This window comes from Scardinius erythrophthalmus (assembly GCF_964197995.2).
Source record: "Scardinius erythrophthalmus genome assembly, chromosome: 24".
NCBI lineage: Eukaryota > Metazoa > Chordata > Actinopteri > Cypriniformes > Leuciscidae > Scardinius > Scardinius erythrophthalmus.
Window position 1 is genome coordinate 7,217,974 of NC_138244.1, and position 18,296 is coordinate 7,236,269.

An 18,296-nucleotide genomic window follows, 5' to 3' on the forward strand; every position below is an offset into this window, starting at 1 on the left:
TGAGATGTTGGGTAAAATGTAGTAGTATAAACAACTAGAAATGGTAGTAAAATGATGGTTCAAAACAAAGAAATATATGGCTAAGACGGAGCTAAAATAAAGGATCTTTACTGGCCATGGAACCCTTCCATTGCACAAAGGTTTTTTGTTTGTTTTTGTTTTTTTTGTATCGTCGGGAAAAAAAAAAATTTGAAGAACATTTGAATAGCCAAAACCCCCTGCAAAAAAACCACACTGAACCTTACTGAAACTGTGGCCTGTGCATGGCCTCACTTATGAGTAGTCAAAAACTAAAACAGGAAACAGATGCAGAAGGACAGAGAAGAAGCTGACAGAAACTCTGCAGGTGTAGTCAAGACATTTTAACACAAAGAAATCAACTTGTTGATTAACTTCTGATCTCTTCTGCAGCTTGCAAGAGCAAAGAGGTAAGATCCTTTTCGGACTTATTTGAACTATTTTGATTCATTCATCTTCCTGATTTATATTTGGTGTTCTTTTAGATGAGGGAATCAGCATAGTTTTGCACCTTTTAAAGGTCAGCATCGGCAATTCTGAGGTCAAATTCCCTGTTAGCAGCTTTCTGACAGAATTGGTCAAAATTTGATTTTGAGTTTTAAAAAAATGGCATGATGAAGAAGAGAAAGAAAAAGAGCAATAATACGTGTAAATTAATTACGGATTACAGTTCAGAAAAATAGTCAAGGAAAGGCTGAGAGAGAGAGAAAGACAGACAGACAGTATAGTGAGCTTTTGCGAGAGATGGCTTGTGTTTTTTTACGTAACTATAGGTCGTAATTCACTGCTTGCACAAATAACCTATGTGATTGTTTTACGGAGGAGGACAGTGAGTCTTGAAGAGAAATCCATCTTTAAGAGCTGCAATGGTTTCGGATCAGATTGAACTCTTACTAAAAAGAACCAACAAGAGATTTGACATGGTTGAAGAACATGCCAAAGACACACCTAAAACTATTCAAAGCACACCTGTAATGTGACCCAAACCCAGACTGATTCTTTTTTAATATAGTGGAAAAAGTGTTCCTTGAAGAAGAACATAAAGGGCAAAGAGCCCCTGCCAATTAATAAATAAAAAACATTTTGTTCATCCAAGGCAACACACTGAAAATGTGTCTTTAGCAGGTGAGCTCTAACTAAACAGAAAGGAAACTGAAAGAGAACCAGATCCAGAAGGACAGAGAAGAAGTTGACAGACTGCAGGTCTCATCAAGAAATTTTAACATAAAGATATCCATCTTTAAGAGCTGAAATGATTACTTGGGATCAGTTTGTGTTTTTACTAGAAGGAAGTCACAAGAATTTTGAAAAGATTGAGGAAAATATCACAGGCAAACCATCACAGATCATAACTGGAGACCTTCTTATGAGGAAAATAAGTGACAATGGACCTTATCACGTTGGGGTTTACTGTGGAAAAGAAGTCATTGAGTTTACAGGTAATCATTTCTTTTTAATAACTTTGAAATAAGATGTCATGTCCGTATTGGGATTAAAAATGAACACAGGGTGTAGAAATATCCTTTTCTTAATAGTTGACTTTGTTGTTTCTGACAGCTCCTGAAAACTCAAAATTTTGTGATCGAATCACAAGTTTTTCATCAAACAGTCAGTCTGGCACAGTGAACAAGAAAAGCGTGAAGAGCTTCATTGCAAAAAAGCCGTACCGTGTCGTCCGTCTGAGGGTGGCTATCCTGGGAATTTTTCTGACTTGGTTGATTGTTTTATGGATTATGATGAGATATACCATCCTTTGAAAAATAACTGTCTGCATTTTGCACTCAGACTCCTGGGGGTAGGCAAATGACAGAATTCAAATATATATATTCATTTGTAAATGTATTATATGGTAATGCATGAAATGATTGAATAACTGTTTGTTATTCCTCCACACAGCTAGAACCAGGACCTATTCCAAAAAGGTATGCATTAACTATTTCATATTTATTCATGACCAAAAGTGTATGTTCAAAATAAAAATAAAATATTTTTAAAAATGTAGTTGTTAATATTTTTAAATAACAGCTTTTAAGTTTTTAATCTTGAGAAATGTTCATCAACTATGTTTATATTTTTTGGATCTTTTCTGCAGTCTGTCAAAGCAAAGACGTAAGATCATTTTCTTACTTATTTTAACTAATGCCATGTTTTTGATTTACTCATCTTACTGATTTATATTTCATGTGCTTTTAGATGAGGAAATCCCCATGGAAGAAAAAGCTGCTTTGACTCAGTGAGAAACAGTTTCACAACAACAAGGAAATAAAGTGAACCTTACACCTTAGAATGAGCGAAAAATTAAATCTTGATAATCTAATTATATTTGTAACAGTATATTAGTGCTGATTAAAGATCACAGCCTCAGAGTTCAGAAATCATTGTTATTCTGTCTGTTTGACTTATGGCCATGTCAAAAAAAGTGATAAGTGATAAATCTGCCTCAGTGCAGTAATTTTCTATGAAGAAATAAGCATTAATAATTTTATATTTAAATATAAAATTATATTATATTTTCATTTCAAATTTAAAGTTTAAATAAAATCAACTAGCACTGGGGGGAGACAAACAAATCTCCTACAAAGAAGATATGGTCATATCAGGATTGGTGTGTACAAATGATGAACAAAAGACATGACCAAATCAAATCACTTTGTCACAATACCGTGAACGCAAATGCACAGGTGATGAAAAACTTCACAGCCTGACAGTCTAGAATATATACCCAAAATAGGCATGTTGTAAATGTACTTTTACAATACATGTACATAAAGTTTCAAATACATTTCTAATTTGTTATGACTGCTTTTATTATGTTCTCATTTTCTACTTCCCAAACAGCTCTACTGTAACAACTACAGTAGATGTTATGGCCCATAAAAGTAAACATCACAACCGTTAGATAGTTGAGGAAGCATTCTTTTGTCCCCATACGCCCAACAAGAATCAATGGTAAGTCCAGTGCAACAATTATAAATAATAATATTATATATTGTTTATTGATTTACCAACTCATCACCTCACTGATGAGGCTTCTTCAGCACAGCATCAGTGTGGATGGGCCATGTGTGGTCACCGGTGATGTGAACTTGAAGCAGCTCAAATAGTTCATCAGCCCCACTGATCCGGTGTAGCTCTTTCTCAACCAAGGGATAAAGTCCAAACATAAGAAAACATGTATTTAGGAGGTGGTAAATCAATAAACAATATATAATATTATTATTTATATTTGTTGTACTACACTGTAAAAAAAATCCTGTCGTTTTTACGGAAAAAAACTGGCAGCTGGGGTTACCAGAACAATTCCGTAAAATATACAACAAAACAGTAATTGCTTTTACCGAATAACATGTACATTTTACAGTTTAAACCAGCATATAACACACTGGAGTTCTGTTATATTTACTGGTTTAAACTGTAAAATGTACGTGCTATTCTGAACAACATGTCAATTTTACAGTATAATCCAGTAAATATAACAGTAAATTTCAGTAATATGATATAATGTTAATTTACCGTCCTATTGAAGTATTAATATCAGTTTTGTACACTGATAACCACCAATCACAGCGGTGATGAGAGTCACATGATCAATCTAAGCTCAACACAAGTAGTTTTTCCACAAGAAAGTTAATATTAATATATATAGAAGCTGCACAGTGTCATTCACACAAACATTAAACACCATCATGGTAACACATGAAATTTTAAAAATGCAATAAACATTAATTTAACAACATTAAATGTAACATAAACCCCTAATGTACATAACTGATTAGAAAAAACGAAGAAAACTATGAAGAAACAAACATAGTCATTTCAACAAAAATACATCAAATGTGAAGTGTCACAGGGAATTGTGGGAATGTCAATTTACGTTTTTTCACTGTAAATTATACAATGAGTTGTTTTTTCACTTTCAAAAACTGTAAATTTAACGGTATGTTACAGTAAAATTACATTAAATGTACCGTTTAGATCTATCACAGTTATTTACCGTATATAGTACGGAAACTTTCTGTTAACCAATTAACAGTTTTTCACTGTAGCATTTTTACAGTCTTTTACCGTTAAAATTACGATCATTTTTTACAGTGTAGACTTACCATTGATTCCTGTTGGAGGTTGTTGAAGTTATGGGCCAAAAGAATCCTTCTTCAACTATCTCACGGTTGTGATGTGTACTTTCATGGGCCATCACATCTGAGCTGTCACAGTAGAGCTGTTTGGAAATGCAGTCTTCACAGCGGATAAGCAGTGGTTTCAGGCTGAAGTGCTGCATTTGGTGGCCACATCCTCCCCTGTAAAAAAGACTTCACCATCTCTGGCCTCAGACCCGCTTCTCTCTGTGTGAAGACTGATCTGAGCATCGAGTGTTTTCAGAGCCAGCTACCAGCTCCTCTACCTCTTGATGTAGACTTTAGAAAATGAGAACATAATACAAGCAGTCATAACAAATCAGTAATGTATTGTAAACTCTTTAGTACATTTACAACATCCCTATTTCTTCATCAGCTGGCTTCATCATGCCTTCAAACAATCAGACAAAACAATAAGTCAATAAGTACTCCAGAAAAAAGGTTTTGGTGAATATGGTGCAGGTGTCAGTACTCACCATATTCAGTAATTTCCTGCCCAAATTCCAAAGATGATGGCACAACTATTTTTTTTTTCATTCTAGCAGCTATCAAAAGATGTGAAAAATGATAACTGCCGACTTGAATACCAATGGAAATGTGCACATTTTCATCTTTCTGTCTTTTCTGTTAGGGCACAAGATGGTCATGTTCAATCCCCACCAGGACTGGTTTGCCGGGCTTCCTGTGACTGATTTTCTTTTTTTGTTTTTGGTCTTGCATTTCAGCTGTAAAACATAAAAATGTCTATTGAACCCATGTTTAAATACTATTGCTGTTTAAACATGATATACATAAAGACAGTTAAGTTCATTCACCAAAAGATTCAGGTCAGAGGATTTGATGAATAAATATTGATTACAATTTTCTACAAACCTTACCTGGGGAGAGCTGATCATGGCAAGACCTAGCTGAGCCTCAATTGTAGCGTTTCAGTTTCAGCTTTAGCAGCTTCGAGTTCCCTTGCAACTCTAGCAGCCTCCTGAGTTCATTTGTATACATCAGATTAAGGGTCTGACAAAAGGCCATGCAAACTCTCTGTTTCTACCTTACTATAGAGCAAAAAACAATGTGTAAGTGAGTGAGTGAGCAAAGGACTATACAGTGAAGAGAAATAGGCAGAGAAAGGCAGAATTTTACAAGCTTAACGGAATGAGAGGAAAGCAATAGCAAGATATATTAATATGAATTATTTTAAACATGATTACTTGCTACCGGGATTGTTGTAAGCAGTTTAAATGCCTCTTCACACCAAGGATGAGTCCACACCGCAGCTATTTAACATTTAACGACACAGAGGAACAATATCAACGGAATCACTTTTAGAACATTTTCCAGCTGACGAACAATAAAAACATTGACAGTCAATTAATCTACCCGACTTTAAAGAGCACTTAAAATGGCTGACAACATAACCGCAGCACGCGCTTATAATAAACAGAACTTTATCGTCTGTTGGTGTGGATGCTAAAATAGTTATCATTATAGTTATTGTTCTCGGTGTGAATAAACTTAAGTGTTCTGATTTTGACAAATTATCATGTGACATGTTAAACTTTTAGCATTTCCAGTCTCTTGCTTGCTTCTTATACAAATGTATTCAATAAAAATCAACATGGAAAGCAATTTTGTCATGAATGCTTGCCACCACACTCCTACTCAATGTTTCATTTGAATTGAATGTGAATTTTATATCTGTACAAATTGACATATAGTATAGGCAACCATTAAAAATCAGATTTCATATTTATCAATCAATAAGGCATTAACAGAGGGAACAATTTTAAATCAATATTATAAGTCTAAAAATTTACATTAAAATGTACAGAACTTAATCTGTTATTTGGTCTATTTTTCTGTAAGTTCCTCACCAAATGTGACAGGACATTATTTATTTGTGTGAACTTTTACTATTTCTTATTTACTTTTTTAAAGGGTTAGTTCACCCAAAAATGAAAATTCTGTCAGTAATTACTCACCCTCATGTTGTTCCAACCCCCGTAAGTCCTTCATTCATTTCCTTCTCTCTGGACCTCGAGTGAGTTCACGTAGTGTTTTAGCGCAGCGCGTCTGTGTTACACGTCACCACGTAGGCTCACTATTGGCCGACGCTGGTCATGTGTGTGATGCGCGTGATGTACAACACAGAAGCGCTGTACTAAAACACTACGTGAACTCACTCGAGGTCCAGAGAGAAGGAAATGAATAGTGGAATAAAGTCGTTATTTTTTATTTATTTTTTTGCACAAAAAGTATTCTCGAGTGTGATCAAGCTCTCAGATTTAATCAAAAATATCTTAATTTGTGTTCCGCAGATGAACGAAGGACTTACGGGGTTGGAACAACATGAGGGTGAGTAATTACTGACAGAATTTTCATTTTTGGGTGAACTAACCCTTTAAATATGCATTTCATTTCATTTCATTCTCTTGAGAATTAATATATTAATTTCGATTTTTGCAAAAACAAGGTAAAGTATATTATAAGGCAGATCAGTGCACATTGATACATTTTGGTGTGTGCCTATGCTGCCTAAATTGCTGTCTAGTTAAGATGCTCACTAAGTTCTGGACCAGAACTGACATCTCTGCTGCTAATTTGACTTATCAGGTTGAGATCAGAACACTGAGAGAGAGATACAGAGCTGTGAGTTTGTGTTTTGTAAGGTAAAGTCTGAGAGGGTGAAGTCAGCTGTAAGGAATGTGAGGCAGTGTGTTAATCTCTGCCGCTCAGCACACTCGCAGGATTATGATTACCGTGCGACTGATGGCTGTTTGAAGAGCGAGAAGCCCTTCATTACCAGCTTTGATGTTCTCATGACCAAAATGCTTAAACATTTAACTTCTCAAAGACTTAAAGAGGCAGAAAGCAGCCTGCAGGTGCTCGCGAAGACAAGCCCAAAAGCTCTCAGCACTCATGTTTTGATAGAGACCAGCATAAATCAACTGAGAACCAGAGCTGGCCGAGATCCACGCCTTCATTCAGACCGTCTGTGGAGAAACAGCGTTTGAACCTCCAGGAAGCTCCAGCTGGATAGAAATCAACTTTTCAATCAATTGAAAAAATTTGCTAGTCATAAATATTTCTTACCGGCCAATGAATGTGTTTTTCCTCTGAATATATATATATATATATATATATATATATATATATATATATATATATATATATATATATATATATATATATATATATATATATATATATATATATGTATATATATATATATATATATATGTATATATATATATATATATATATATATGTATATATATATATATATATATATATATATATAATTTTTTGTGTGAATTACATTGTAACATAGAAAAATGTAGTTTTTTAATTATAAATAATATATGTAAAAAGTTGCTGCCTTAAATGAAGTACAATCAACTTGGATGTTTAAGTCATTTCAACTTAAATTACATTAAACTGACTTAAAATATTGAGTTGACTCTTGTAAACTTAAAAAAGTTTAAAACTTATTTTTGATGAGTTAAAAAGCAATGTAAAGTATGCTGTCATAACTTATTGATCATATAATTTTTACTGTTGTTTTCCTAATGTTTTTAATATTTGGTTACTTTATACATTTCAGTAAACCTAGTTATTTATTAAAAAAATTTAATCAACAACCCAATCAAAATATCACTGTATGAAAATGACAATCTGATTTAATGGCGGGCTGTTTGAAATCACACATTAATTTTGCAGTAGCCTACCCTTTGTTAGCGCTATATGGCGCACATACAAAAACATTTGAGTTTGTCACCTGCTTGTTTATATTTATCTTGAGAACATCTCACTCCCTTATCTAGTTCCTCTGTTCTGCATCTCCTGTCCTCTCTTGTCTCACCCCCTCCTTCCATCTGTCTTCCCGACCCTGCTCTCCTCCTCTCAGGTTTTCCCGAGAGTTGCGTGCGATGGAAGGAGGGGAAGGAGGGGAAGGAGGAGGGAATCTTTCATCAGCCTGCCCGAGCGACAGGGGGGTCAGACCGCTGAGAGAGGGATTGCTTTTCAAAAGACTATCTCTTCATTTGTTTTCCCAGCAAAATTTCACTGCTGTTTTACAGAAGAGTAAAGAGTATATATCCCTCCCTTTTAAGAGGAAAGGGGGCCAGAGCGCCATCCGTCATGAAGGGTAATTTCAGAAAGGCCAATTTAGCTTTGATATCAGGAGTTTTCCTCCCTTCGTGACAGCTAAGGAAGATGGTATCTTAAACTTTCCCTCCCAAAATAGCTGTTCTCACACGCTCACACTAGGGGAAAACAGGCTGCTGAATCACACAAATCCAACGAGCCCATGATATTCGTAACGATTGTGAGTGATCTTGCTTGTAAAGAACAATTCCATAAAATAAATTTTGAGAATTTTCAACACACTTATTGCCAGTTGCTTGGTTCATTTCTCCATTGTAATAGTTTCAAATGAAGCCAAAGCAGAATCAGTTATAATTCTGAATTTCCATGGCGTTCCTAAATGATTCCGTGTTGTTGAACTAATCGCTTGAATGAATGATTCAATGATTCATTCCTAAACGCAGCCACTCTTTTCCTGAATAAATCAGTTTTTGATTTATATAGATTTGAAATGATGTAAACTGCAAAAAGAGTTTGAAATTGACTGTTTCTGCATAAAATAATGTATTTCAGGGAGTCACAATCAGCTTCTATCCTCTTAGAACGTTAGCTATTATAATTAAAATTGCTGAGCCCAGCTCAGTTAGACTATATATGGCCTGGTTTCGCAGACAGGGCTTAGATTAAGCCAGGATTATTCCTTAGTTCAAATACTGCATCTTGAGACAAAACAATGGCACTCACATAATTTAAGATATGTCAGTGCAAGTTGTTTTCAGGTAAAACATCTCAAACATGCATTTTAGTCCAGGTTTAAGCCTTGTCTGTGAAACCGGGGGTGTGTTAGATGCAAACACTCAGGATAGTCAGAGATATGTTGAGTGAGAGCAATCATGCATGTGTGTTTTGTAACCTCATGGAAAAGAGATAAAGACTGTGTGTGTGTTTTTAGAGAGGTGACCTCACAGATTTTTACAAGAGCTGTGAACCACAAGGGCCAAATCTGGCATCATAAACCTTTAACTGTGACAGGTCGAGACCACCACGTAGACCCTACTGGCTTTCAGCTGAGTGTCCTTGAACCCCATCCCTCTTTCTATTCCCTCCTGTGTCCGGTCACTGCTCGTTGCTTCTGTCTGTCTTTTTTGTGGCGTGACCCTTTCATGCAACCTCCAAACAGCCAGTGGGCGCTGTCTCCAGCATTCTTCATTACCATTCAGCTCGGTCCACATTCAGCTTGGTTTATCTTGTGCTTTAATATGTATGAATCCTTCAATATCTTGTGGATTCTCCCTTTTCACTCTCTGGGCCTCTTCGGTCAGAACTGGCCAAAATATTTTACGGTTTAATTTTTTTTTTACATTTTTCGCTTCATCGGAATGGGTATGACACTTGGTGACTTTTGCCGCATTAACTATGTGAACACCAAAAAAAAAATCATGGACATGATTCAGATCTTTTAAAGGCCTTCACTCTATTTTAATCTGAAATATTTAAAATATATATATTAATTTTAATGAAAAAAAATTGTTCATACAAATTGTATTAATATTGCATATTATCATAAAATCCCCTCAAAATTCTAAATAATATATTATATAATAAAATATTATTGGACAAAAATATATTAAATTGATTTTCCTGGGAAAAAAAGGTATGATTCAAAATGATGAAAAAAGTCAAAAATCTATGTTTTTTTCCATTTCTAAAAATGACTGGGGAAAATATTATAGCCCTAACATTATAGCAGGGAAAATATTATAGCCCACTTTTCATGATCCAATCAAAATCCTGATGGATGAAATCTAGTCCCTCCCACATAATTTCTAAATGAATACTCAACTTCACTGAGACAACACAATATGGACGTTTTAAAAGAAAATGAAAAAGCAAATTGAGAGATGATTCCACTCTGAACAAGGGATGAAAAGAAAGAGGTGTGGGACACATAAATCTGCCTCAGTCCGGTTCTTGGTGTTCTGAGGCTTTAGTGAGCTCTTAAAGAACAGAATCCTACAGTTTTTACAATACGAATCAGTCACACATCTTATTTTCCTATGGCTAACTTTCTCTATTTCCCCGTTTACCATGGGCTGGGCTGAAATCAGGCCACGCTTGTAATCCCGCCTGAATGAAGGTTAACTAGAGTCTTCACATGCCAAACGCTCTCGGCTTCGGCTTTAAATCTACGGCATGTAGAATCCATCAGCAGTTTCTTTAGCGCTTTCCCACAAATAAAATCTCAAAGATTCCACTCACAGACCGTTTCCAAACTGCTCTCGGCATAAACGCTTTTCCTCTCTCGGATTCAGACGTTAAAGTTTATTTGAAGGAGGCTGAATAAGAGAAAGCGAGAGGAATGGAAAGAATGATAAAAGAAGCTTTAATCAAAGAAAATGGCCCTGAAAAAAAAAATCTGAGTTGTAGCTGGGCGATGCATTCAGAAACAAAGAGTAGATCATCTACTTCATATATTTATTTGGCCTATGAAATGTATTTTAATGACCCCATATTATCATCCCAAGCAAGTAAACAGCACTAAAAAGGTGTAAAAATACTCTTTTGGTGATGCATTTTGATCTAATCATTTAAACCAACCACACAGAATCACATTGCATTCGTAGTGTAAACACTATGCTAAATGTAATGATTTTGAACTCAAGTGAACTGATTCACAGTTTTGTAAACACATCTGTCACTGTGAATCAGTTTGTTGAACTGCATGGCCATTTTTACTGCCTATCTGTCTTTGCACTGAATCAGTGACTCAAATAAAACACAGCTGCAACCCCAAGTGTTTGCTTTAAAACTGTTTCCATTCCTTCTTGAAAAGAGGGCAGATGTTCCAAAAACTCTTTCTTCCTCCACCAATGGGAGACATGAAGCTCTTTATGCATCAGTGAGTGTTTCCCGCAGCTTTAAGATGGATATCAAAAGATGGAGCACAAGTGGTTGGATGGAGGAAATGAAGGCTTCCCAACATCCACAGAAGATCTGCCCTGACTTCCACAGAAGTTTTGAACTCAACACTCGATGGGTGCGAAAATAGTTTCAGAGGAAAGAGCTCTTGAGTTGATGGACAGGAGTTTATCCTGAGATAGAGATGTCTTCCTGTGAATATTTTGGTGGTGTGATACTCCTCACTGAGCATTTACAGCGCTAACATACTGTGGAAGTACCATTGTTCATTGATTGTATCAGATGGTAATATCAAGATAATTTAAAACAAAAAATATCATTATACTGTCATGATATTTTTGTCATGCATTCTTGGAGGAACCACGGAATACAATAAAAACCATGGTACATGATTTATATGTACACCATGGTACTAAATAATCATTCATGATTATATCAAAAAGTACCATGCTACCATAGTTTTTGGATCTGTACCATGGTATTACCATGGTATTCTTAGAAGTACCATGTAATAGCACATGGCATTATTTTCAATACCACGGTATATTTTAAAGTACCATAATGTTACATCTGATACCATTGTACTGATACAGTGGGGTATAGTTTTTTGGCATGGTAACATATACCATGTTTTTTGGACATTTAATCTGGCAATACCATGGTATTCACTGAATTACCTTGGAGTACCATGTAAATACATATATAAAAGTGTATATAATCATTCAGCATCATAATGACACCATGGTTCCACCATGTTATTGGACATGTAGGCTACCATGGTATTTTTAGAAGTACCATAGTACCTTTGTATTACCATCTGACCTACTACAGTATGGCAATTCCATGTTGAATTACCGGCATGAAGTACTGTGTAAATACAATGGTAGCCTATATAAATCTGGTAATCATTCAGCATTATACTCACAAAAAGTATGGTTCTACTGTGGTTTTTGGACATGCACCATGGTATTCTTTGAAGTACCAGAATACCATGTAAATACCATAGTAAGTGGTATTATTTTAGTAGCCTACCATGGTAGCCTATATTTCAAAGTACCATAGTATAACCATCTGATTCTAACACTGTACCACAGTACCGCCACAGTACTTTTTGTAAAGGTATTTTTTCTGTACATGTAGGCTAGCTACCATGGTAAACTATTGGTAAACTACCTTAGAGTGCAGTGTATACCATCTTATATATGGTAATCATTCAGTATATTAAAAAGTATCAAAATAATGTAAATACTATAGTAGTCTATTATTTTCATTACCATGGTATATTTCAATGTAGCCTACCATAGTAGCCTAGCTATCTGACACCATGTTAAAGCCACAGTACTTTTTGTAAGGGTATAGGCTAGTGCCAAAAAATGTATAGCCTATTTGGAATATTGTTGTGGTATTACCATGGTATCTTTTTTGTAAAGAAAAGTAACTTAGTTTTTTACTTAGAACTTTGTTGTGATCTCTTTATGGCTCTATTATGGATATGATACTAATTTCCGACCATGGTACCGCCAGAGTATTTTTTTGTAAGACTTCTTTCATCAAATCGTCCTCGTCTCTATTTTTAGCCGTTGTCCTGCTGGCTGCTGCCGAGCGGAATCCTTTCAGGAATGTCTGGAACTTTCTCAAACCACTACAGAGAGAGAAAGCGAATGAGAGGTTGAGCCGTTGGGAGGGGGAGAGAAAAGAAGAAAGCAGATGTGTGACTGTTCTTCTGTTGTGGACTATACAGTAAGTATGAATATGTGCGAGTGCGATCAGTTCTTCGTCTATGAGCTTATGCGTATCTTGAATTGATTAGCGCGTGTGCGATGACTCGCCTTTCTGTGTGTGTGTTCCATTTATCACAGATAATCAGCTGTAATCTCTCACAGTTCCTGGATCAGTATTGCAGAATCAAAGAACAAGTTCAGAGTGAAATCAGGCCACCCAGCCCACCTGCTGTTCATCTGTCCCGTAGGTCAGGTTTTGGCTACATTGTGGGTACTAAATGCTAATAATTGTAGTTTAGAAAACGGATCTCTTCAGAATAGTGCTTTTGTCTTGCTACATCTCCACTTTTTTAAGATTTAAGAAGACCTAATGACATCTCTGGCAAGTAAATGTAGTGAGTAGCTGATGCCTATTGGTTTTTAAGGTGCATTCTGGGTGTTTTTCTGCCATTTTCACAATGGGACTCTCTAGGAAGTTTATTACTGAACAAGACAGGCGATTGAGACACATCCATTGTCTTTTAACCCAGAAAATCAAGGACAACTGTATTTAGATCTGTCTGGTTTGTGCAGAAGGACTGCTAAATTTCGTTTTCTCTCTGGCACGCGGCTGATATGGTCTCTTGTTCTGTTTCCTTGGGTTTTGGAGAGCAGCTCTGGATCAAATTAAAGCTGGCAAAGACAGCTGCCTCTCCTTTATATATTTCTCTCTTCAGATCTTGTCTCTCTTGTTCATGTGCACTTTTCCATACTCTGGTCTTGTGTAAAATCTTTGACCTGCTTAGTAGTTCACCCAAAAATGAGACTTTCTGTCATAATTTACTCACACTCATATTGTTATAAACCTGTTTAACACAAAAGGGTATCCAAATCAGTGATCCACATGGTTCATTGGTCTACTAAATATTAAATGCAGAATATTCCTTGACTTATGCATGCAAGAATAAACCATTAATGCACTCAAATAAAGTAGACACAGATATCAGCTCCTTTGAAATGATCCGTTTATTGAGTTGGTTTTTACACAGATTTGATTCTGTAGTACAAAACACTGCTGGTTAGTGAGATATCTCCACCAAACAACAACCAAAGCAGCTGAATACACAACCAAAGCTTTACAACACAACCACAATGCACCATCTTTCTGTTATTTTGCTCTTCCAGTTGTCTTTCAGTGTTTGTTTGCGTCTAAACACACACTCACACATGCACACTTTGTATGAGTGCTTTTAAATGAAATTAAATGGCTTCACCACCAATAAATATAGTATAAAAATGCAATTGTAATAATTTTATTATCAAAAAATTAAACAAAAATCATAAAAGATAGCAAAGGCACTGAACGAAAAATACCTTGGCAGTCCAGGTTTTTCAAACTGATACCAAACCCCCAAAAAAGATTATGGCATTGACCAACAAAAGTAATTAACCATAATAAAATAATGCATAAATAACATAATACTAATATCCAGTCAAGTTTTCCTCTATGCTGACTTTTGACTAAAATGCACCAGGTATTTCCAGTTTGGCTGAAAGCATGTTTGCATTTGATTTGCAATGGCCGCCTCTCTTATAATCTCAGTTATGATGGCACTATGGTTAGCAATGGCACATTTGAGTGTATGCTCAACTTTGTCCTAAAGTATTAAGACAAATAAGGTTGATAGTGAATATCTTGACACCAAATATTGGGTCAGATCAGCGAGGCGGCTTTTGAGATTTCTAACACATCAAATGACCCTGATAAAACTGCAGTAGTTGTGATCGATCGTCTGTTCATGCAAATGCTTTACATTAGCATTAGCACTGCATGTTTGCACTGAAAACCTGTAGAGACCAGGAGAGATCGTTGATTATACGCACAACGTCCTTCTGTAAGGTAAATCAATAATAACAATATTTTGGAGAATCAAAAACAGAAGCGCAATAACATAAAAATACTAACATAGTATAATTTGATCACTGAATCCAGTTGACAATACAATGCAATACAGAAATGCAGTACGATAAGATACACATTAGGTGTGTCTATAATATTTACCCAGAACCTCCTTTGAACAAAATGCCTCCCATTATCTTTTTCAGTTGAAACTTTAGGTGCAAAATATATTTTTCCATTCATGCTGATAGCATCTCTTTACTCTAGTAATGTCTGACATTTCTACCCATAAACACCTTCTTTGGTACAAAATACTTCCCTTATCCTTTCATCTACTTACTTCATCTCACTATTTCTACACTTGCACTAGTCTTTCTTCACATGCAGCAAAATACAAAGCTACGTCGTACTTTCCAGTGAATAATTCTATGTATCCCTCTTACTGGAAAAGTGTCCTCCATCCATAAAAGCTTTCATGAACACACCTTGTAAAATACCTCTTTCTCTACAACTACTTCACACTTACCTTCTAAAAAACATTTAGACAACAGCCTAAAAATTAAATTGCACTTTCATTCGTCTTATATTCTGCAGGTAGACAACAAACAAAGGACTAAAGATTCTGAAACAATAAAGCTTCTGTCCCATTAAACCTACGACACAGGGAAGCTCTCTAGTCCAAACATGCCTCTAAAGAGCCTTTGGAATTTGCTGCCTCATCACAGCTTTGAAACTAATCGTTCTCCTTGTTTTTTGTAGCCCTAACAGGAGTGATTTGGGCATCAAAGTTCAACAGAGAACCAATAATCCGTTATTCTTAGAGCTGAGCAATTATGATCCCTAAGCATCAACAGATAAACACTGGGAGAGACAATGTTCCTACAGTCAAAAACCTTTGAAAATAGTCAAACAAGCGTGTCTTCTCCTGAAACATTCTTTAGAGCTGAGCTTGTGTCTGACAATTCTACCTTGTATTAAACCTTGTTATGGTGAAGTTGTCCAGAAACCCCAAACAGTCACCTAACCCAATCAAGAAACCACAAGAGTATCATTCCAGAGAAACACGTGCTACATGCACACATGTTCCTGTCAGGACTCAATCAGAAACCCAACAGGTTCTGGAAATAAAACTCCTTTTCAAGGTGATCACAGACTGACTATTCTTCTTCTTCCTCTTCTTGAATAATGGACTGTAAAGCACCAGTCTCGTTAGTAGTGGGGCAAATTTAACCTTGCAGTCAGGTAGTTTTGTAGGGTAGGCTTTGTGTTCAGAGGTCCTGGGCCTCTTCTAAGCATTCAATACAAACTCAAAAATAAAATAAAATAATAAAAATTAATAAAACGCTGTTCTGATGACAGCTTCCTCTGGCATTTCTCTCCACTTTAAGGAAATGACATACATAATTTAATTTGAATAAAAACAAAAAAACAAAAAAACAAAAAGGCACTTCTATAAGTCCATAGATATGATTCTACTCATAGGATCAATATGATTTTGATCGTTACATATGCAGTTTAAATGACATATCGCAATAACCAAGAAAGAAAAAATAATTATATATGTCAGTTCCAATCAAGGACAAGGAGAGATTTGAGTTTTCTTATTCTTCCAGTACTGCTAGACCACACCAGTTTTATATCACTAAATCTACCAAAAATATTAATAAATAATACACAACAACAACAGTTCATTTGGAGCAAGACCCTGGTTTCTTTTTTTTTTTTTGGAAGTAAAGACCACAAACGACATGTGCTCTGTGAGAGTTTTAAGGTGCTTGATAAACTCCGGTTGGCTCTTATTTTTGTTTCATCAAGGCTTCTGTTACATGATGCCTTATTATGATGCTAACTCACCTTTTACTTAATATGTAAACATTTAATTTCATTCCTTGCCTGTAGGGGGATAATGTCACGGAGTACCAACTTAACTTTTACTTACTTCAAAACCTTAAATCCCCCAAGGCTGTAGTTCCCCAAGTTGTATTTGATACAAATTTTGAATATGTATAAAATAGGGTATGGTTAAGGTAAGGAAAGATAGGGTATGATTAGGGTTAAGGGTTGGGAGTTAGGTTTAAGGTTTGGTTGTTCACAACCTCCAATATCATCCCATTGAAAAAGGACTCACATTCATAGAATCCCAGTTTTGCACTGGTCGTCAACAACATGCCAAACAAACGCCTTCCACTTGCTCCTCCTCCATTCTTTCTAGGCCCCTATCTCTATGACAAGTTGTTGCTGATGTCCAGGGCTTGTTGGTACACCTGAGTCATATCATCAAGATCTCCTAACAGAGAGAAGCTGCTGTTATCCCCTGGAGAGCCCTGTGTTCCTCGACTGAATTTACCACTATGTAGGGGAGGAGCTGCCTGGAGACCTTTAAAGTTGGCCAGCTGAAGAAGGTTTTCTGCAGACACGCAGCCTCTGATGTTGGGACGGGTTCTGGGTGGGGGCCAGTCAGCACCGCTGAAGGAACTGTTGGTGATGGTGTCGCTATCCTCCCTTACAATACTGGATGGGCGACTCTGACTGCGGGATAAACCTGAATCGCCAGGTGCTGGTTCCCCAAGGACACTCATAGGAGGAACACCGCTATACGCAGAATACTTCCCGTTGCGTTTCAAGATGCCTTTTCTACCAACCGCTCGCTTTGGTGGTGAGCTGGCGGCGAGAGGTGTAATGTTGCCACCTAGCAGGTCAGAGGACTCACTGCGCTCTGGGGAAGAATAGTACCCTGATTCCCGTTGTTGGTTGTTCTTTAGGATTCCCTTCTTAGGAAAGATGGAAATCGTCTTGGTAGGAGAGTCGCCTGTTAGTCTCTGCTCCTCTTCGTCCTCTTCACCCTCAGGCCCAGATTCCTTCTCTGGGGTTCCCGCACCGGACTCTATCTCCTCCAGACTTGGAGAATGTTGCTCTTCAGAGGTTCTTGTCTTCAGGATGCCCTTTGGTCTCTTGAGGCCCAGGCTGTCCTCTCCATTACAGTGGGACACTCCAACATCATTCTCTTTCTTGGACTTTTTGGGCCGTTGACGGACAAGCAGGAATGGTTCGGACCGGATGGCTTTAGTGGGTCGTGGCTCAGTCCGATTCTGCCAGTCAATGAGACGAGCCAGCATGGGCGAGCCAGCATCCCTTTGTGATTCACAGTCACACACACTGGTCTTCCATCCCCAGTTTACCCACCAGTGATTGGCGATGTCTTCCACCGTGGCCCGCCGCTCAGGGTTGACCATCAGCATCCAGCGGATCAGGCCACGAGCATCTAAACAAAAGACCAAACCAGCTTCTTGTTTAGCATAATCAGAGACAAGTTTACTCGAATATACATTTCTCTATACAAAACTCCTTTTAAACATTGTCTAAAGAATTCAATAGTTCCAGTACCTGATGACTGGGATGGTTCTCGATACTCTCCATTGCTGATTTGCCGAATAAGATTTTTGTGGTCCCCTCCATCAAACGGCATACTACCATAGACCAGCGTATACAGCAACACCCCCAGAGCCCAGCTGTCCACCTAGAAATAATGGATGGCATTGATGT

The 18,296-nt window shown here is 36.8% G+C and overlaps 1 protein-coding gene and 1 long non-coding RNA gene across 3 annotated transcripts; one reads left to right on the top strand and one right to left on the bottom strand.

The window, feature by feature from the left end:
* Positions 1 to 304: 304 nt before the first annotated feature.
* Positions 305 to 5,775, top strand: LOC308685053. Of its 2 annotated transcripts, none has more exons than XR_014029419.1 (7): positions 305 to 428; positions 1,141 to 1,457; positions 1,576 to 1,813; positions 1,915 to 1,940; positions 2,111 to 2,127; positions 2,212 to 2,251; positions 4,786 to 5,775. It is a non-coding gene; the product is annotated as an uncharacterized lncRNA (long non-coding RNA). The 2 variants fall into 2 exon arrangements; XR_014029420.1 differs by having other exon boundaries at positions 316 to 428; positions 1,144 to 1,457.
* Positions 5,776 to 16,444: 10,669 nt separating this feature from the next.
* On the bottom strand, positions 16,445 to 18,296 carry nuak1b (NUAK family, SNF1-like kinase, 1b). The gene is made up of 2 exons (XM_081356508.1): positions 18,138 to 18,296; positions 16,445 to 18,015 (listed from the first exon to the last, which is right to left on the bottom strand). Exons 1-2 carry the CDS (start codon positions 18,217 to 18,219, stop codon positions 16,976 to 16,978), a joined length of 1,122 nt encoding a protein of 373 aa, XP_081212634.1. The 5' UTR covers positions 18,220 to 18,296; the 3' UTR covers positions 16,445 to 16,975.

What these genes read in the sequence shown, in the direction of transcription:
- nuak1b (XM_081356508.1), bottom strand. Translation starts at nt 18,219, where the DNA reads ATGCCGTTTGATGGAGGGGACCACAAAAATCTTATTCGGCAAATCAGC. An exon ending in AGAACCATCCCAGTCATCAG is followed by an intron (nt 18,016 to 18,137) that starts GTACTGGAACTA and finishes TCTTTTGTTTAG; the next exon opens with ATGCTCGTGGCCTGATCCGC.